Below are 21,348 nucleotides of genomic sequence, written 5' to 3' on the forward strand. Positions count from 1 at the left end.
TCTTGAATTCAATCTGAAAGAGCAAATGCTTCTTGCATTCGACTTATTACAGAACAGAGGTAGTGCACTGTTCACAGTCCAAGAGCCTGCTGTCAGATCGACATGGCAGCAGCAGAAAATGCAGAGAACTCTCACAACAACAGGAGGAGATTCGAGCAACAAGACGTGTTGTCAATGGTGGTGGTGCACTGTTCAAAGTCCAAATAGAGCCTGCTGTCCGATCGATGGCAGCAGCAGAAAACGCAGAGAATTCTCACAACAACAGAAGTAGATTTGAGCAACAAGACATGCTGTCAATGGTGGTTGTGTACTGTTCACTGTCCAAGAGCCTGCTGTCCGATCGCTGGCAGCAGCAAGAAAACGCAGCGACCTCTCACAACAGGAGCAGATTCAGTCGTTCGCAGTGTCCATCAATCATCACGGCAGCAGGGACGAGGACGACTTGCCAGAAGAGGGTCGAACTCACACCTCCATCGCCATCGCCATCGCCAGGATGGCTCTGCAGAAGCAGGTCGGACCTCAGAGCAGTGCAAGAGAAAGAAAGACGCGAGGACATGGCGACTGTAGGTGGAGCAGTGATGGACGATGGCTATGGCAGAAAGCCATCTCTTCATCCCCCTCATCCACTTCTTGCTCAAGCTTGGCTATGGCGGTAACATCGAGCTGTCCGGCTTTGGCTATGGCGGCAAGATCGAGCTTTTGAGCTAGCTTTCGAGCTTTGGCTATGGCGCCCTCTTGCGTGCTTATCCTCGCTTTACGCACTGTGTGTCCTTCGTCGTGGTCCTCGCAAGCCTCCAATATCGCCAGCTTCGAGACTCAGGAGGAGCTGCTGCTGCCATAGTTTCCAGCTCCTCTGATCCTTCCGTGCTGCTGTGTCGTAAAATCCTGCTGCCCCAGCGCTCGGCAAGCTGCCGCCGCTCAGAAAGCATCTTGCCCATCGCGCTGCATTGCACTCTTTACCATGTTGCCGTCTTTTCTCTGTTTGGGTTGGTTGCTTGGCTTCCAATCGTCGCGGAGCTTCGCTCATGCCGACAGAGGACGCTAACTGCGCTTCAGTACCATTCGTGGCTGGCGAATGACGCTTTAGCAAGCTCGTTGGTGGCGAGGTAGCAGTGAGGACCAGTCGAGCGAGCACTTTCGTTCGGAATTGGCGTTGCCCATTATGGTGTACAACGCCATGGTGAAGCGAAGTAGCATCTCCAAACAGTGCGCGAAGCGTACTCAACGGCCTTGAGCAGCAAGCTCCGTCACTCCGTGCAGTTTGGACGAAGCTCTCGTGGTCTGAATAAGAATAATCTTTGCCGAGCGTCCTAGGCTCTCAGGAACACAGTCAAAGCGAGCATCATCGCTCCGCCGAAGTCAGCTAGCGACGCAGCTGGGATCGTCAGATTCGTCACAATCGTCAGCACGATCCTGCTTTTTCCTCTGCGGCATCTGCCGAAGCAGCGACGCAAGGTTGGTGGAATTGAAGATCCTCAATCAAGAACACAGTCAAAGCGAGCATCATCGATGATCGCTCCGCCTAAAGTCAGCTAACGACGCAACAGCGGATCGTCTCAATCGTCAGCGCGATCCTGCTTTCCTCTGTGGCATCTGCCGAACCATCGATGCAAAAATCAGAGGAATTGAAGCTCCTCAAGCTTGCTGCGATCCTCACAAAAATCAAGACGATGCTGCTTTCCTCTTAAGCAGTACTCTACTACTCAACACCAGAGCCTCATCCCAATCGCCATCCAGGAAGGAACGACAGCAGAAATCTTCGGGCTAACGCGTATATGAGAGGAAGAGAGGAAGAGTCAACCTCTTCGTTCTTAGAAGACGTGCTGGAGCATGTCTTGAAGTTCGTCACATCAACCAAGGATCGGAACAATGTGTCGCTCGTATGCAAAGCCTGGTGCAGGGTGGAAGCAGACAGCAGACGTCATGTCTTCATTGGTAACTGCTATGCAGTGTCGCCGGAAAGGGTCACCAAGCGTTTCCCAAAGCTCACCTCAGTCACCCTCAAAGGCAAGCCTCGCTTCGATGATTTCGACCTTCTGCCCAGTAACTGGGGAGCGCATGCTCTTCCTTGGATTCTTGCCTTCTGTGAATCTTGCCCCTCTCTTGAAGAACTCCGACTCAAGCGTATGACTGTATGTGACGAGAGCCTGGGAAGAATTGCGCACCATCTCACCAACTTCAAGAGTTTGGCCCTTACCACTTGTGATGGCTTCAGCGCGGAAGGGCTTGCCTTCATTGCCAGACATTGCAAGTACGTCATGTTGTTTACGACTAGGCTCTTTCTGAGCTTTCCTAAGTAGATAATCGTCGTCGAGGAAATCGTTCAACCGATGTTCATGCGCAAATTGATAAAACGTGTGTGATTCTGAATGTGCGTTTGTTTTATCTATTGATCACAGATTGATCATTATTGGTGATTGTTTGCTTTATCTGGGTGGATTTGCTCATACGATGGTTCTTAGTTCAATGTTTCACAACGTCCTACAATCTGGCTATCTCAACTGCCTGAAATTGTTAAAGATTATAACACTTATTTCTTGGTGACAACTGTGAATTCATCAGGCACGAGCGATTTGAAGCAAATTGATAAACGTGTGATTCTGAATGTGCGTTTGTTTTATCTATTTGATCACAGATTGATCATAATTGGTGATTGTTTGCTTTATCTGGGTGGATTTGATGGTTCTTAGTTCAATGTTTCACAACGTCCTACAATATGGCTATCTTAACTGCCTGAAATTGTTAAAGATTATGACAATTGTTTCTTGGTGACAACGGTGAATTCATCAGGCACGAGCGATTTGAAGCCTGTATGGTGGTCACTGGTGTACTGTTACACATCACCCCCTCACATTTGTGATACAAGATTATATGTCGTTGGTCTCTTCATTTCGGTTATTGTAATCTGCACATTATCTTTACATATCTCCATATTTCATTGGCTGAATTCATTTGTTTCGAAACCATGACACCCTCTGTTAGACGAAGTTTGAATGCATTAAGAGAAAGCTTGTGGTTATTGGGTATGGAAAGCAGATGTTCTCTTTTCCCTGCATGAGGTATAACCTTCCTGCTTATGCTTGAAGTTTTTTGGACGTTTGGCAGGTTATTGAGATGTCTCGATCTCACAGAGAATAAAGTGGTTGACTTATCCGGATCTTGGTTGGATTGCTTTCCAGAGGCGTGCACTTCGCTTGTGTCACTTAATCTTGAGACCGTACAGAGTGAACTGGATTTTGAGGCTCTAGAAAGCCTTGTCAACAGGTGTACCGTTCTCAAAACCCTCAAATTGAACAGGTCAATATCATTAGTACAGCTCCAGGGGCTGCTTTGTAGAGCGACCCAGTTAGTTGAGCTTGGGACTGGCTCTTTCTCGCAACAGATCATGTCTGAAGACTTAGTAAGGTTACAGACTTCTTTCAGCAACTGCAGTTATCTAACGTCTTTGTCAGGGTTCTGGGAGTTGGCACCAGGTCATCTACCGATCATCTACCCAGTGTGCAAAAACTTGATTTCTTTGAATCTGAGCTACACAGTCGTAAATGACACGGAGTTGGCTGAACTTGCTAGTCAATGCCAGAATCTTCAACGCCTGTGGGTAAGTGCTTGTCCCTGCTCTTATCAGGGTTCAATAGCCCATCTAAAGCGTAAATTGATTTATTTTTTCTTAATGATTGCTCGCTTATCGTTTATGTTCCTGGATTTGCACAGTGCCATAGTGCTTGTGACTGCTTGTGTTTTCACGTATATGTATTCATACTACGTCACACGTATTATATATAAAATCGAAGACTTTACTAGTGTTTCAATCGTGCTTAGTCTAGTTCTATACAACTTCCCAAAAAACAGTGGAGCTCATCCTCACAAAACCACACAAGAGAGTCCTTGGTAATAGTCTTTTCAACATGGAAATGCATAGCAACCAATTGGTCGATGCCTCCGAATGATGTTTCGCAAGTGTTTCGGATGTGCCCTTGGTAAGTTCTGAGACTCTGAAAGCTACACGTCCCTATTTTCAGGTCCCCAGCCCCTTTGAATCTTGAAATAAAATGTATTACATCTCAGCAATGAAAAAGGAATGGGAAGGGAAACACTGGCCCCAAACCGTAGGTTACAAAATCATGAAATGGAGAACTCCTATCCTCGGGATGGAGATCACTGCCCACCTGGATATGAGGAGGACAGGGGGCAATAGATCTGGGGGTGGTAGATTTATGAATCAGGGTTTGGATGGGTGCGGCAGGCCTTAGTCTGAGGGAGGCAGCAGGTGCCTGTAGGCCGCACTTGCAGCAGTTTTTGTATGCATGTGGAGGGCTGCATAAGGCCCTGCCATGGGCAGTTTATAGGCCAGAACAGATGGCTGACCAGTCTCCCTTTTATGGTTGACAGGCTGGTCTTTTAGGTCAGATGAAACAGACCCTGGATCAGCCAGATCTACAGACCAGGTCGGCCTAGTCTGTGCCCTCCCAGCCCTATATAAGGGCCCTCTTAGGGCATCCCAATGAGAAACTTTTGCAAGGCATACAGGAATCCTAACAGAGCCTTTGCCATTCATATCTCAGTTTCTGGTGACCGTCCTTGGCTGTAGTACACCAGATGCTTGCTGCCCTCTCTTGAGCTCTTTTCTTTTAATTGAAAGTGTTTTGCTCTTGTATTACTTAAAAATTCCCGAAAAATATCTCATACAAAGTGCTCTGTAAGCGACCTCTAGCAACTTTATCAGGCCAACACGCCACTAACCAGCCAACCTGTAATACAATCTCCAAAGTAGCCTTTTTACATGGTAGATCAAAAACATTAGGACTGGTAATCGATGCCTCATATCGGGCAGTCCAGATCCTGTGAAGAGTAGCATATCTAATGATATCCCATAGGACAGACATATCTGTGCCAAGGTCCGCTCCAAAGATGGCAGCACCTTTGGATATGTACTCCATTCCGAAGCTCTTAGCACACTTTGACCTGATAAGCCCCCACACATTTCGGACCCAAGGGCAGCCCCAGAACAGGTGGGTGAGAGTCTCTGCAGAGGCCTTGCAAAATTTGCATCGATCGTCCACCTGTAGCCATGGTACGTGGCTGCCAATAGGGAAGTGACCTCCCACAATCCTCCAGAGAAAGAAGTTGATTTTGTTGAATGGAGTGGCTTTCCAGACTCGTGAGAATCTTCCCCTCCACGTGAGTTCCAGATCGTCCCTTAGCCATCTCTCATTCAGCCTCAGATGCCATCTCTCATTCAGCCTCAGATGCCAATTCTCCTTGTAAGCCATCATCTTGTCAAGCGTCTTCAGAGTCATTTTGTCCAGTGGGACAGCAGCTCCCCATTCCCATTCTTCAGCAACAGACCCATCTGAGGGCTGAATATTGGTAGGCCAGTCCTGTGGGATACCGAGAATGAATTCTCCCACTAGTCGTGCTTCCTCCAAGGTCATCCTGAACTTCAGTCATCTGTTGCATCGTCAGCCAGTCCTCCGAAAGAGGATCCCAAACATCCTCCCATGTATGACGGCCCTTGGCATACAGCCCCCCTGCCGTAGCCTCCTTTCCTATAGCATAGCAGCCCCCTCCTGGCCATGCCACTTGCCACCATATTGACAGTCTAAGGGAGAAGTCAGCGTTCGCTGTGGGCCTGCCTTTCCATGCTAACAGCCCAATGCCGTCTTTCCAAGCATTCTTGATTGCACTGCGCTGCAGTTACCCGAAAACTGGTCGAGTTTGGTCAATGATTTTTTCCGTCCAGGTTTTACGGAGGGAAAGTGGATATGTCCCCAAGCTCCCTGCCGCCGAGGGGCGGCACGGCGCCAACACCCATGAATACTAGGTCTCCGACTGGCTCTCCAGCAGCAAAGCGTGCGAAAGATGATCAAGGCTCGAGAACTCCCGGCAAGCAAGAGGAGGACTCAGAGGACGACATGGACCTTGTGGAGGACAATAGACACACCCTGCAAGGTTTGTCAGAAGAAATTTCCAGTGGACTGGGGAAGCTCGTTCTGGAGGTGCCAGAAGATGCTGTGGTGTTCAAGGCATCGGTTTCTAGTAATGCGATTCTATGAGAATATGCCGAGCTCTGCGAGAAGGGGCTTTTCGTTTATTTCATGGGGAAGACTTACTTAGAGGCCGACCTGGAGAGATGGAGAGCACGCCCCAATATGCGGAGATATGGCATCATTTCCATTGCATACGTTGGCAAAGGCTTCTACCTATTGCGCTTGCGATCGGCCGAGCTGGTGGAGGAAGTATTGGACAGGGGGAGCATCCCATTTTATGGCTCAGTTGGATATGCTGTGGCCTATCACGCTGACTTCGACCCAGCCACGGAGTTGCAGAATGTATGCCCGGTCTGGGTCACGTTCCCTGCTCTCCCGTTCATGCTCAGATCGGTGGTTCCGGAAGTTGCTAGAGAACTCGGTCAGGTCATTTTTGCTCCCCCCCCCCCCCGTGCTCAGTGGAGACCAACCCAGTCCCGAGGGTTTGTATCCTCTGGGATATCACCCAGAAACCACCGGAAGTGGTGGAATTGGAAACGGGTGACTTCGAACCTGTGCGAATTCAGGTTCGCTTCAGCCCATTTCCTAATGCATGCTTTGCATGCAAGGAGATCGGGCATTTCGCGAGACAGTGCCTCCGGAGAAACACTTAGGAAAAGAAGCAACAGGAGGAGAGTTGACCGAAGGACATGCAGGTGGAGAAGATGCCTGAGCTGGTTGCCCAAGCTACGGAGATACTTGCCCCCAACTCCATGGAGGCTCCGCTGGAGGCCCGCTTCAAGGAAAAGGCTCCCCAGAAACCTCCTTTAGGATCGGGGACAGCACAGTCCAAGAAGGCGCCCCCACTTGGCCCCTCTGCTGCAGCAAACCAGATGGTGCTGCCTCAGAGATTGGGCCTGTCGGAAGATGATATGCGTAGCTTCAAGAAAAACTCTCAGAAGGAGAGCGGAGCAACGAAGTCGAATGGCAGGAAGAACAAGGCCGGAAGGCAGAATTATTTTGATGTATTGGGGTCCTCCAACTACTCGGTTGATCATGCTGGTTAAGATGCTGTCATGGAATATGCATGGGCTCGGTCTGAGAGCCAAGAGATGGGTATTGGCAGAAAAAATCAGACAGTGGAATGTTAACATTGTTTGTTTGCAGGAAATAAAACTGTGTGAGGAAGAGGCTTCGTTCTTGGCGGCCCTCTTCAAGGGCTTTGATGTTTTCTTTTCATGCAAGAAGAAAGGAGCTGGGAGCTCTGTGGTCCTCTGCAGCAAGGAGCTAAGGGCAGCCAAGGTGCTTGCACACCCAGCTGGTTCAGCGGTTGGCATCCGCATTGAAGTTGAAGGGGAGCCCCTAGACATAGTTTTGGTGTATACTCCCACAGATGCAAGGGAATGTGAGGACTTCTGGGAATGGATGTGTGAACATGACCTGTGCGCACAGTTCGTAGTTGTGGGAGACTTTAATCATGCTGAAACTCGGAGCAGAGCTTGGGCGACGATGGAGGAGCGGAATGCCATGGTGGAGGCGCGCCATCTGGGCATGCTCGATACCAGACCGACCTGGTTCAGAAGGAGGGGATTGAGTATGCAGTCGGCGCTGCTAGATCTCTGTTGGTTCAGTAGTGGAGCCTCCTGGGTATGCCCACCTTGGAAGGGAATGGTGGATCGGTCTCAGACCGTGTCCGACCACATGCCCTGTCTAGTCTCTTTTGTGGCTGGCAGTAAACCATTGAAAAAAGGGAAGCAAATTTTTAAGCTTAATACCTCGCTCCTTGATGAAGACAGCTGCAAGAGGTTGGCGGATGCTTGGAAGCAAAGTGCAGGTGGGGAGATTGACCCGATAGCTGCTTTTGACAAAGGAATAGCTGCTGTTATCCGAACAGCAAGGGAGTTAGGGAAAGCTCGCGCCAGGAATACAAGAGTAATGGATTCGGAAGCAAGGGAGAAGTTAAGGGAGCTGAGGCAGCGGGACACATTGGATGCCCAGGAACTGAAGGAGGTGCAGCACTGTGAAGCTACCCTTAAGCAGGTGGAACTGCAAAAAGCAGAAGGGGCGAGGATCCGGTCCTCAGCCAGATGGTTGGCGCTAGGGGATGCTCCCTCTTCTCTGAAAACAGACAAAGCAAGGGACAACATATGCAGGATCACAGACCAGGACGATTGCTGGCTTACAGAGCAGGAAGATATCACACAGCATATCACATCCTCCCTAGAGGCTATCTTGGGGGCAGCAGAATTCAAGACAAGAGGCAAGCTGGAAGCGAGGAAAATGCTGATTGAATGCATAGACCAGAAAGTCACTGAGGATGAAATGCAGGCACTTGGTCGGCCATTTACAGTTGAGGAGGCAGACGCAACACTTCTCTAGTTGAAGAAGAACAAAGCTCCAGGCCCGGATGGCCTGTCAGCTGAAGTATACCTGGCTCTTTGGGACACTATTAGAGGTCCTTTTGTCAGAATGGCCAACGCTACGTGGGAAAGGGAATCCATCTCCCCCAAAGTAAACAAGGGGCTGATCAGGCTGATCCCCAAGAGATTTCCCACAGAGAAATTCGGGGATTGGAGACCCCTGTCTTTGCTGAATGTGTCATATAAACTGATAGCCAAGATGGTGGCAGCAAGAATTGCCAATATTGTCCCAAAGGTAGTCTCGAGCCAACAGTATGGCTTCGTCAAGGGTAGACACATTCAAGACAACGTTTTGATTGTCATATCTGCCTTGGAGCATGCCTGGAACAACAAGGAAGAAATCATTCTGTTGAACATTGATTTTGACAAGGCATATGACTGGGTGGAATGGGGATACATAATAGATGTGATCCAGGCCATGGGCTTTGGGGAAAGGTTCCTGGCTGTTATGATACAACACAAAGCAATGGAAGCCACTAAGACCACGAGCCGGTACAAAGATGGGGAGAGTGGATGGAACTATGGGGGATAAAGGTGGATGATATACCTGAAGAATCAGGTGAAATCAGGGACTTAGTGATGCTGAAAATGATACAGAAAATATGGCACGATCTAGGAAAAAATTCCAGTTCTACAACTGGAAAATCAACCCGATGGACAGCTATGCAATGCAGAAATATCTTGGGGAGGACATCTCAATATTCAAAAGGAATTTAATATGCAAAATAAGGACCAGCTCACATGATCTAGAAGTGGAGAAGGGTAGATGGATAGACCCAAGATCCCAAGAGAGGTGACGATATGCAAAAATCTGCCCTACAGGGGAGGTAGAAGATGAGCAGCATGTGCTCTTAAAATGTCGACCATATGCACACATAAGGGAGAATCATGAAAACAATCGATGTAATGTAAAGAATCTATTGGAACAGCCAGCCCACAAGTTTGGAAGCTACTTAAAAGAAATCTTGGAACATCGTGGCAAAATTCTCGGACTAGCACAAAAAATAGTCCCGCAAATACTCACAATGTAGAAAGATTTGGGAGAATTTTTATTCAAACGGTTGTAATGGACCACTATTTAGTTTAATAGTGGTCACTAGTCCCATAGATCTGGAGGGTCTCAAGAGGACTTTAATACAATCGTATCATATCATATCATCTCTCTCTCTCTCTCTCTCTCTCTCTCTCACTCAATATGATATGAATATGATTGTATTAAAGTCCTCTTGAGACCCTTAGGATCTATGTGACTAGTGTCACATGCACCCCTGCACTTGGGTGCAATGCGACACACTAGCTACATCGGCAAGTGCATTATAGTTCCCTAATAGGTGACCCCTTTGTGAGCCCTTGTCCCGGGACAGTCAGGCACAAGCTACGTAGGTCAGTCTCTCAGCCTTAGGTCAAGTCAGAAGATCAGTCCTTGTTCATTGGTACCCATTGCAGAATAGTAGGTTAGTGTTTCCGTCTTAGGATTCTAGGTAGGTCTAGGTCTCAGCCTAGGATAGGGCCCTAGAAGGGCCCCCTCAATGCTGAGACAATGAGGAAGAATGGGCTGGGGAAGGGCTGCCTTTATAGGCTGCCCTGTGCCCTTGGGGCTGGTTGGCTCAGCCTACAGCCCCCCATATAAAGGGGGGCTGCTGCCCTCATTTCTCATCCAGTTTCCCTGCCTTCAGCCACTCCTACAGCTCCCTTCCAGCCCCTTGTGCAGCCCTTGAACACTTCAGATCTGGCCCTGATCAGCCTCAGCCCTTGGCCCTCAGTTCAGCCTTTTTGGAAGGTGTCTACGCAGCACAACAGTTGGGGATTTGGACCAGCAAATGTTTGGGTACTGTTTCATCAGTTCTTTGAAGTTCTCTTTTGCAGTTTGCACAGCTCACTTCTCAGCTCTACCTCTCAGTCGTATGTCAGCTCTCTCTTAGCTTTTATTACTCTAAGCGTTCACTCTCTCACTCACGTAGTAACCCTGCATGCCAGTAGACAGCACAAGCCTCTTCCTTGCCTTGCAGAAGTGCCCTACATTGTCAATGTGGACAGCATCAAGGTCTCGGTATTTGTTGGAGTTGCCTCTCAGGTCGTTGGGTCTGCAATACATGTACACAGTGTACTCTTTAGAATGTTTCCATGCTCTCTCGAAGAGTGTTATTTTCTCCAAGTATTAAAGCAAATTCTCTCCTGATTAGGGGAGGGGGCCCTTAGTGGGTACAGGGACCCAATCGGTTGTCGTCTCTATTCTCTGTGTATCCTCTTTTCCTTTCTCTCTCTATGGTGCATAACGCTAATTACTTGCTAAAGGTTTAAACAAGGTCTTGCTGTGATTACACGATTCAATAACTGTTGCATGCTACAAATGGTGACCACTATTAAACTATATATATATATGTGTGTGTGTGTGTGTGTGTGTGTGTAGAGAGAGAGAGAGAGAGAGAGAGAGAGAGATTAACGCCCGCAAAAAGCCTCACATGCTTATGGGACAAAGTGCAAAACATAAATCCTTACATCATCTGGATAAACCAAAGAGGGCCGAGGAGTGCACATGGCAACTCAGCTTGCACAATTCTAAGTTATAGTCCTATATTAGGATGGCCTTCATTACATCAGTTTAAAACTGAGGATATTTTGAAATCTCGGATTAATGCTATTCCATCTCGGTAGACTGCCCATTTTCCAGCTTTACATGCATCCTTGACTTTGGTGAGTTCACTATTCCTTTGTTTGAGCTGAGTCGGAGTGAGCTCCTCAGATATCCATATCTTTGTACCCTTCAGCTTATTTGCATGTCGGAGGATATTGGCTCTCTCTATCCTTTCATTGAAATAAACCTGCACTTGTGTTCGCTTTTGAGCGATGTAGCTAATGTGGTATTCATTCCATTCAATTTGAGGTATATTCTTCTTGAGGCATATTATTTTCTCATCTTCTGTGAGAGCTACATCCTCACTAGAGCTGCTACAGCAATCTTTGGGCAACCCCCCAATGCGTAGTATTTTCTTGTTATGTACTACTTCCTCCCTGCTCTTCAACTTCTGCATAGACATCTGCTTTATTAATTTTATTGCTGGCCACAATAGCCATCTCTTCCTTGGCTGAGCTAACCCGAGTCTTGATCATCTCTTTGACCGTAGAAACGAGTGTTGGTGTTGGTGGGGATGTGCTAGCATTTTTCCATAACCTATGCAATAATCTCTTGCTTGCCCTTGCTCTCCTTCTCCTTCACTTTTCTTCCAAGGGCTACAACCATAAGCTTGAGCTCTCTAATCCCCCCCCACAAAGAAAAAAAAAGAGGGTTTGTATTAATATGTCAAATGTGTATATACCTCTGTCTATAGTAGCTATTAGCAAGACGAACCTTCTCAGAGGGGGAAGTCTACTGCCATACACAAATCCTTTGGTCATCAAAAAACGGAAATACATGGCCGGGAACAGCAGGAACGGATGAAGAAGGAAAAACAGCGGCACGAGCAAGAGCCGGATCACCCAGAGATTTATCGACAGCATCAAGACCAGTTAAAGAAGGGGCAAAACCAGAATGAGTAAGATAGTCCGGATCACCCCAGCTTCAACAGAAGCGGGTTCAGCAGGAGCAATAGCATGATAAGTAGGAACAATATCCCTGCTTTAGAGCAGTTCATCTTTAACTGCAAGAGCGGGGACAGAAAGGGCTGGAGGAGAAGCAAAAAGATTACGCAGCTGCTCCATGAATTCTTCCGTAGATAGTGATTCCCGACAGACTTTATAAGATACACTGGAAGGGTCCGCTCGTGAAATAGGCCTCTTGAAGGGACGGGTGGAAGGGGGAGTGACCAATTGAGTGACCACAGGTGCCGAGGGAAGGTGGATGACGGCTGGGTCCACAAAGGAAACAGGTACTGACAAGGGGGGGGGGGGAGGATCCGGAGTGACAGAGGGGGTTGGGGTGTGGTTGCTCTGGAATAGTTCTTCTTTTTCTGCTTCCACAAGTTCTGTCAGCGCCATAGCTTGATCCAGCGCATAGTGGTTTCTTCATTTGCAAATCTCTCCTCAGTAGATAAGCAATCCTGGGCTTGGTTGTGAAGCCGACAGAGCTTTTTGACATTAGCTCTTCGTTCCTCTAGTCAAGCATAAGGATTCAAATAAACTTTTAGTATCCATTAAACATTATTAAACACCTTATTACATCTTTGAATCCAGATTGACGAGAGAGCTGCAGATCTGATGGCGTTCTAGTTCTGAGGGGCCCTATTAGGAGAGCCCCCAAGCAGGATAACCGAGTAGCTAAGGGGGAAGGGAGCAAGACGTCTATGAATTATGTCCCAGAGTTCTCTGGAGAAGACACAATTGAGAAAAAGATGCGGAATGTCCTCCCGCACTCTGTTGCACCGTTTACACCATCCATTCCCGTGGCCAACCTTTTGGGCTCTGATGGCCGTCCAGATACCCCGGTGGAGGATGAGCCAGAGAAGACATGAGTGTTTCTCCGGGACGTTGCAGTCCCAGACCTTGGCAAACCTTAGAGACCACGTTCTCTCATCATCTCTCCTGAACCACATTTTGTTGAGTCTGGCGATCATTTCCTCCTGGCCCTTGTGAATGAGAGGGATCGGTGTTAAATTAAGTTGACCCACCCACCTAAATTTCCTCGTAGTAGGAAGGAGCCGCCCGCCTAGCCATGGGAGGTTTTCTCTAGTCCACAGTCTCTGATGTTCCTTGACTAAGAGCAGGTCAAAGCTGTTAATCTGTACATGTTCAAGAGAGAGTTGTCGTTGTGCGACTTACCTTGACCACGGTCCCATAAATCTCCCCATACCTTGATCCCTCTCTTACTTAGTCTGATGGCTGGTTTAAGTTGATTTCTCTTAGCAGGTTAGAGCTGAAGAGAACCGAAAACTAGATTGAGTCCTAATTGTAGAAAGTACCTGTTTTTCTAGAGAATCCCTTCCACTTAATCTATGGTCACATAATTTCCCAAGCTCTCCACATGCCCTTTTACAGTTCCGATCCTTTCGCAACACAGGTTTCTTGACCAAAAAGAAGAGATCCTATGGGTATATCTTTCCAGTGTCTGCATCGGTCCAGTTTGACTTTTCCCAGATTTTTAAAAATCAGGGTAGCCCAAACTGATTCACGCTTTTGATAGGCTTTTTGAATCCATTGAGCCATAAAACGTATTGAGGATTTTTCAATATCTACCACCCCTAGTCCCCCTTCGGCCTTAGGAAGAGTGCAAAAGTTCCATCTTACCTTAGAGCTTTTATTCTGATCTAGGGAGCCCCCCAATAGGAAAGTTCGAAAAAGCTGGTTGAGTTTATTAATATGTTTTCTTGATGGAAGCAAGCTATAAAATACAAGGTGGAAGGGTAAATGTAGTGATTTAGAACAAATTTCCTCCTGGCTAGGGACGGTTGAAGGCCTTGCCACCTGTTGATTTTGTCCCTTAGCTTGTCCATGATCCATTCCCATCTGTCTTTGATTGTGCATCTGAAACCCATTGGAATCCCGAGGAGACAAAAAACCTCTCCCTCCTTGAGGATCTTGCATCCTTTGTCGATGAGGATTTGGGGAGGAGCAGCCTTAGTACCGAAAACTCCTGTTTTTTCATGGTTGATTTTGGATCCCGACGCTGTACAAAAGATGTCCAAGCATTTTAGGATGCTTTCAATTGATCTATCGTCGTTGCACGGAGTGAGGTTAATGTCATCTGCGAATTGTTGACAAACTATCTGAACCCCATTGCCAACCTGAATCCCTCTGTGTTTTCTTCATCCTTGATAAGCCAACCCAGGGCATCAGCCCCAATGGCAAAAAGGAGTGGAGCTAAGAGACAACCCTGTCTAATAGATCTTTTAAGGGAGAAAGAGGGGGAGATTGATCCGTTCACTTTCACCTTAGCTCTAGCCTGGTTGAGGAGAGTATCTACGAAAGAAATAAAACCTTGTCCTGCTCCCATCTCTTGAAGAGAAGACAGTACAAATCCCCACTCCATTCTGTTGTAGGCTTTGTCAAAATCTACTTTTAGAAAGCAGATGTCGTGGTTTGTCTCTTCTGCATGCTCTAAGGCTTCCCATAGGGTCATAATGGCCTCTAGAATGTGTCTGCCTTGAATGAAGCCTTTTTGTTCTTCCCTTATCCATTCTTTCACTTTGAATTTGAGCCTGATAGCTAGAGCTTCGGCGAAAATTTTGTAGCTGGTATTGAGCATAGTAAGTGGTTTCCAATTCTTTAGAGCCTCCTTGGGTCCACCTTTGGGGATAAGCTTAATCATGCCTGTGTTGATCCGTGGCTCAAGAAACCCCTTCGCTTTGGATTCCTGCCAGAGGAGAAGACGAGGGCCAATTATGTCCCAAAAAACTTGGTAAAATTCAATTGGGAGTCCATCTTCGCCAGGGGTTTTGCCTTTTGCCATAGAAATGACTGCGCCTTTTAACTCTTCAAGGGAGAGCTCCTTGTCCAAGAAGATGGAGTCGAACCGTTGAATCATCCTCCTTCTGACCATCCGGCATTTTTCTTTTGCTTTTCTTTTTTCCGTAGTAAGGATCTCTGGTTCCCCAAGTATTCTGTGAAAGTGCTCTGCGACAATCTGCCCTATCTCTTTCGGATCGTGAACTAGGCAGTCCTCGTGTCGCAGAGACTCAATCGATTCTTGAGGCCGTTTTTTCCTAAGGCAGCGAAACATGTCTTCATTGGGTTTGTCGTCTTTTCCTACCCACCATTCTCTCGTGTAGAGTTTGGATTGCGCTGCCTCAATGACAGCTTCTACTCTGACCTTGTCTCTGAAGGCTTTGAGCCTTTCCTGTCCCTGAGTTGACTCGTCCTCCTCCAGGATCTTGATAAGTCGTTTGCGTTTGTCAGCTCTAGCAATATCTGCTCGCTTTTTGATAGCTTTGAGAAAAATGCATGTTCTTTCTGTAGCCTTGCTGTGCCATCAAAAGCTTTTTCCCAGATCCTAATTATCTTTTGCTGGACGTGGTAAGCGAAAGAAGAATGGGTTAGCTTTGAACCAAGACTTTCTTCTCCTGCCCTGGCTTTTATCCAAAGAAATTAGGATTGGTTTATGGTCAGAGAAGGGAAGCGAAACAAGGGCTTCGCTCTTGTAGCATAAAGCTGAATCTACAATGTCTCTTGAGTAGTAAGCCCTATCTATCCTTGCTTTCCTGTGGAAAAGGTCAGATTGGTTGTTAGTCCAGGTGAAGGACGTGTCTGTAGAGATATCAATAAGCACAGCAGAATCCTTGAGAGCGTTCCAGGAAGATAATTCCCTGCCCCTTCAAGTGTTTCCTATTCCTTTCCACCTATCTCTGCGGGATTCTACCATGTTGAAGTCGCCTAGAAGAATAGTATTGTTTTGAAGGACCTTGCCATCCCAAAGAAGAGCCCTTTCCCTCGAAGAGTTAGGGGCTCTCTAATTTCATGTTGTAGGTAGTAGATTTGTTCCTGTGGGTCTGATCCAATCCTTCTTTTGAATGTCAATGCATAGGGGTTAGGTGTTGTTGCAACGGAGGAGTACGAACGCTTGCTGGTCGCGGTAGAGACGAACAACTTCGTCTGGGGAAACTTCATATTGGCTTGCATCAGTATGAGAAAACCCCTTTGTTGAAGCTAACCCCTAAGCTGGGCTAGGGGTTCAGCCCAGCCTAGGGTTGTGTGAAAAGAAAGGCGAGCTGCTCCTCAAACCATTGCTGTTGCTACGAAAGAGGACGAGTGAGGGTGGAGCGGAGGCTGACGGAGGGCTAGCGCAAAGTTAGCGGAGGGCTGACGGGGAGCTACGGAGGGCTAGTGGAGGTGGAGCGGGGAGCTAGCGGGGGCTGACGGATGGCTAATGGTGGTGGAGCGGTCGCAGACGGGGGGGGGAGAGAGAGAGAGAGATGTCTTTAGAAGCTTTCGCGGGACTATGAGACAAAGCGCACATATACAAAATGGGTAAACACCAACATCGGGAGTCTTTTGGATAGTGCATATACCTCTCCCAATGTTATTATAGATTAGCTTCGTTATACTAAGTAAGATAATCGGTTTGTATTACATTAGTTTAAGACTGAGAGTCCTTGGGTTTGGATTGGTTTGTATTACATTAGTTTAAGACTGAGAGTCCTTGGGTTTGGATTTAAAGTCTTTGATACGTGCTTTTCCATCTCTGTAGACAGCCCATTTTCCTCCTTTGCAAGCGTCCCTTCACTTTTTTAAGTTTTGTGGACTTCATCTTGAGCTCAATTGGGGTGATCTCCTCTTATATCCATACCTTGGTACCTCTCAACTTATTTGTTTCATAAGAATCTTTGTTCTTGCCTTCTTGTCATTGAGCACAATTTTAGCTTGTATCCCAATAGGAGCCACCATGGTTATGTCCTCGAGGCTTGAAGTCCACTCAATCTGAGGGGTTGCTGCTATAATATTATGAAAATTTCCTACCAGGCTCCCTTCATGCCAACCCTCATGTAGTCCTCCAATGCGTAGACATCAAACATTAGCAACCCTTTTTTCCTACTCTTGTACCTCTCCATATACTTCACTTTTGTTTGGTTGCTGAGATTTCCTCTTTTATCGACTTGACCTGATTGGTAATCATGTCCTGGACTTTGGTTACCAACTGTGATGCAGGTGCTGCTTCCCTGTGTATCTGTAGTACTTCCTGTATGATTTCTTGCTTGCCATTGTTCTCCATCTCCTTTACTTTTTTCCCGAGAGCCACAACCATAAGACTGAGCTCCCTTACTTCCTACTGTAGAAAGCATATCTGCTCCTGTGGGTCTGAACTAATCCTCCACCTGTAATGCAATGTGTATGGGCTGGGTGGTGTTGTGATGTTGGAGTAGGAGGGTTTATGATTGTATTCAAGTCCTCTTAAGAAGGATCTATGGGACTGGTGACCACTATATATATATTCATGAGACCTACCATGGTTCATGGCCCCAATCAATAGGAGATCACAATTTCTTCATATGGGGAATTGGTGGCTGAGAGAGTTGGGATGGAGACTCTTTTAGGCACCCCAGGAGTAGAGACAGGTCCCATAATAAGCACCTGCTCCATTTCGGGTACTGTCATTGCAGTGTATTTACATTAGGATGCTTTGTATTGCCCACAAGTATACCTGGTGGAGAGGAGCTGAGGACGCCCATGGCACATCTTGCACATGTCGTGAAGCCACCAGGATTCCTTATGGGACCCTAGTAGGGCCCGACTATTCATGTCTGACACTGGATACGACGAGAGCTACGAGTTTCTTTTAGCTCATGTTGCTCGTAGTTTCAGTTTATTAGTAGGTTTTTTTCCCATAGAGAGAGAACATTCTATCAAACAAGTTGAACAGGATTCATCAGGCTTGCCCGGGCAAATTGAAAGTTGAGAGAGAGAGAGAGAGAGAGAGAGAGAGAGAGAATAAGAAGCAAAAGAAGGAAGGAGAGAGAGAGAGAGAGAGAGAGAGAGAGAGGGAGAAAATCATGGGACCAAAATAGCAACAAGAGAGAAAGGGGATGAAAAAGTGGAAATTGAATTTCGCTTCTTAACTCACGAACCATTAATAAGGCCATGCCAGGGGCAAGCCAAAAACTCCTTATTGACACAGACACCAAGGAAAATATGACTCCCCAATGAAGGGTACAATAGAAAAGAAAGACACAAGGTTATTCCCCCTCTATGGGGGATTTGCTCGTACAAAGGGCTAAATATCCACTCCGGTGGTTTATAATGCCATATTATACCAAAAATGAAGGAAAGGGCCGTACCAAGCAATGTCTAGGTGTCCGCACTGTCTCTATGGAGTCCGGAGTATGGATGAAATTCAACTCCTATCGTACTAATCTAAAGGATGAACTCCCCTGAGCTACAAGCAGGACCTCTCTCTGTAACTGGTCACCGCTCCCCTGGTCACGACCATCTCATCCGGAATCCCAATGAAGACCATCCTCAAAGCTCTCCCCCAAACCTCCTATGCCAGCAGGCAATGCCAAATGTAGTGCCTCCTAGACTACTCTGGAACCACATTGTGAGCATGCAACAAGAAGACGACCAAACCAATGCCAAGGGCTTTATGTTCCAACACCAAAGGAAGAGAGAGATCTTCCTTGTCTTGTAACTGTCCTAGAGCGTGCGCTAAAATACTCAAGAAACCTCTCAGAGAGTCCCTGTCTGTGCCAATGCACTTCTACTGTTGGTGTGCCGTCAATCCTTCCCATCTGGATCCTCCTGTCCAATCTCACTGAATAGCTGGAAAAAGGAATATCAGGGCATCCTGAAAGAGTCTTTCCAAAACCACCCTCCTGGGTCCCACTAAATGTACCATCTCCTCCGAAACTAAGCTGCTATCTTGACTCTCTGCGGCGTACATCCTCCAAAGTACTCCATTCCGATTTCCTGTCTCTACATCTTGCCGCCATCCCGCACCGTACATGTGAATGAGAACTGGCCTGAGTATCCATCACCAAAAGCAAGATATCACGTCTCGTAAATAGCAAAGCCATGATAGAGCCTATGCAACATGTGGCTCCTCAACTACTCTCCAGTCCTAAAAGATTGCACTCTCAATCTCCTCGAGCATGGTTTGGGTTCCTTTTAAGTCCTTGAATTCTCTATCTTTGAACAAGTGGGGTAACGCCACTCTCCCACTGTGTTGCACAGACTGAACAAAACCTCCACAGGAGAGGTTGGGTATGTCCGCAATGGTGTGTCTGGGTGCCTAGCGCCCAATCTAATAAGGTCGTTGAAAAGGAGGGACTGCCGCCTCCTCGCGCGGGATGCCTCTGAAAAAGTCTCTTGCACTGCATTTCACGCCTTGAGAATAGCTGCTGACCTTTGAGCTCCTACTCAAGTGAGTAGCCCTCATCCTAGAAAAATCCACATAGCATTATGCTCCCAAGGGCCTCCCAACTCTGGCGTGATCTCATGAAGTCTATGAAGTTGCTTCTCGGATAGCATACCTCTGACAAAGAACTTCACGAGCAACGCTCTGCTTTGGCACTCTAGGTAGCACAATCAGGTTGTGTGTAGGAAACTGCATTTTTGACATGAACACAATGTAGAGTCAGTTCCCATGCAGTAAATTGACACCGCCTTGGAATGGTTCATTTAGCTCAGATGTTTTACAAGGTATGTCTGAAGAGAGAGTATCACCACATCAGCCTACATGAAAGCAATACAGAGAAAAATCCGTTTGATTGGTACCTTGTTGTCCTGTCCTTTGGAAAAGAAATGGTACTAACCCATGTGAGATGATTATGCCTCTCTTGATAGGTAGTTGTTTTATTAGGGCAAGCTTTCTGTATTGTCTTAGTTTTGGTAAACATTGTTGCATGCTTCATCTGATTCCAGTTCCCACAGATTAAGAGTACAAGGCATTCATGAAATGTAGATATTTTTTTGCCTCATCTTTGGTGTGCACACAAGAAGGTTTCCACTGTTCAGTTGTGATAAACTCATAGTTTCTGAAGGGTAATAGCTTGCCTTGTTCTACCCTCTTGAGGTTCTGGTGCAGCTGTTCGAACAGATAGATGTACACGGACTTTCACTGTTTTGCCACCAGCCTCCAGGGCAAGGAATTCAGGAAGTTTGTCATTTGATTTTGTGCAAAATCATAATTAACATGATAAGCACACAAGCCCTGCACCCAATGTGTGGGATTCCTATGGTCATTGTTCTAGGTAGAGACTCAGAGTCACTAGCATGTATTGGAAGGCTCTTCTTTTTACATAAGTTCTCTTAAATGATAAATGGAAACACCTAAGGGGGCCTTAAGCTTTTACACATTATGTTTGTCTGGGTATTGGGTTGATGTGCTTGGAGTTTTCAAGTTGTTCATCGATGTTCTTGCTTATGTATGGCTTGCAGTGCCGTGCTTTAACTCTTATCAATATTAATATGGGTGGAATAGTGAGAGATTTCTGTATTCCACATGTTATGAAGATAAAAGTTCCTCCGTAGCTTTGGGTGGGAAATAAGTTTCTGTTGAACTGCTCGAGTTGTAGGCATGCTTACTTCTGCAGCCAATTCTTTGCAGATTTTGGACTCAGTCGAGGACAAGGGACTGAAGGCTTTCGCTTCAGCATGCAAAGACTTGAGGGATTTACGTGTATACCCTGGCGAGGGAGAAGGACAAGGTGTGTCTGAAGAGGGCCTTGTATCCATTTCGGAGGGTTGTCCAAACCTCACTTCTATCCTGTACTTTTGTGGGCAGATGACAAATGCTGCTGTAATAACCATGGCAAGAAGTTGTCCAAAGTTAGAAAGTTTTCGCCTTTGTATTTTGGACCCATCAAAGCCAGACCACGCAACTGGTCAGCCAATGGATGAAGGATTTGGAGCCATTGTGAGGGATTGTATATATTTACGTCGTCTGGCTCTTTCGGGTTTACTTACAGATAAAGCATTTGAGTACATTGGGGCATTTGGAAAGAAGCTAGAAAGATTGTCAGTAGCATTTGCTGGAGGGAGTGATGTAGGAATGCAGTCTGTACTTCAAGGGTGTACAAATCTGTGTAAACTTGAGATCAGGGACAGCCCATTCGGAGATATGGCTCTTCTCTCAGGGATACATCGCTACGAGTTTATGCGATCTTTATGGATGTCAGATTGCAAAGTAACCATGCAAGCCTGCACTTTATTGCATAGGCAGAAACCTCGCCTGATTATTGAGGTGATTAAAAAAAGGGGGAGTGAAGATCTTGTTCAGACCTTGTATGTATACCCGTCTACTGTCGGGCCCAGAAAAGACATGCCTCCATCTGTCATAATACTTTGAATTTGCAAAGGTAGCTCCCCATTGATCACACAACAAAGTCAAACAAATGGTTTTAAACATCTTATATATTCTTTTGTTGATCTGTTGTCTCCTTCAGTTGGAAGAGGGTGATTAGCTTTCACAAGACTAGAGGTCCCTCGTAAAGAACTTAACCTCACAACCTTCAGGTCTTGCCTGTGTACCTCAAGAAATGAGTATTGAAACCATTCTTTGCCTTTACGCTGATGTCATGGGAACTTTCAGGGTACAGTTC

At 46.7% G+C, this 21,348-nt stretch overlaps 1 protein-coding gene across 1 annotated transcript; it reads left to right on the forward strand.

Annotated features, from left to right (window-relative positions):
- Nucleotides 1-629: 629 nt before the first annotated feature.
- On the forward strand, nucleotides 630-21,114 carry LOC147904397 (protein TRANSPORT INHIBITOR RESPONSE 1-like). The gene is made up of 3 exons (XM_087386278.1): nucleotides 630-2,251; nucleotides 3,106-3,598; nucleotides 20,355-21,114. The coding sequence occupies exons 1-3, from the start codon at nucleotides 1,776-1,778 to the stop codon at nucleotides 21,093-21,095; spliced, it is 1,710 nt and encodes a 569-aa protein (XP_087242404.1). The 5' UTR covers nucleotides 630-1,775; the 3' UTR covers nucleotides 21,096-21,114.
- The last annotated feature ends 234 nt before the right edge of the window (nucleotides 21,115-21,348 follow it).

Source organism: Dipteris shenzhenensis, chromosome 2 (genome assembly GCF_047967505.1).
Source record: "Dipteris shenzhenensis isolate YYH24624 ecotype China chromosome 2, Dip_SZ_1.0, whole genome shotgun sequence".
Lineage (NCBI taxonomy): Eukaryota > Viridiplantae > Streptophyta > Polypodiopsida > Gleicheniales > Dipteridaceae > Dipteris > Dipteris shenzhenensis.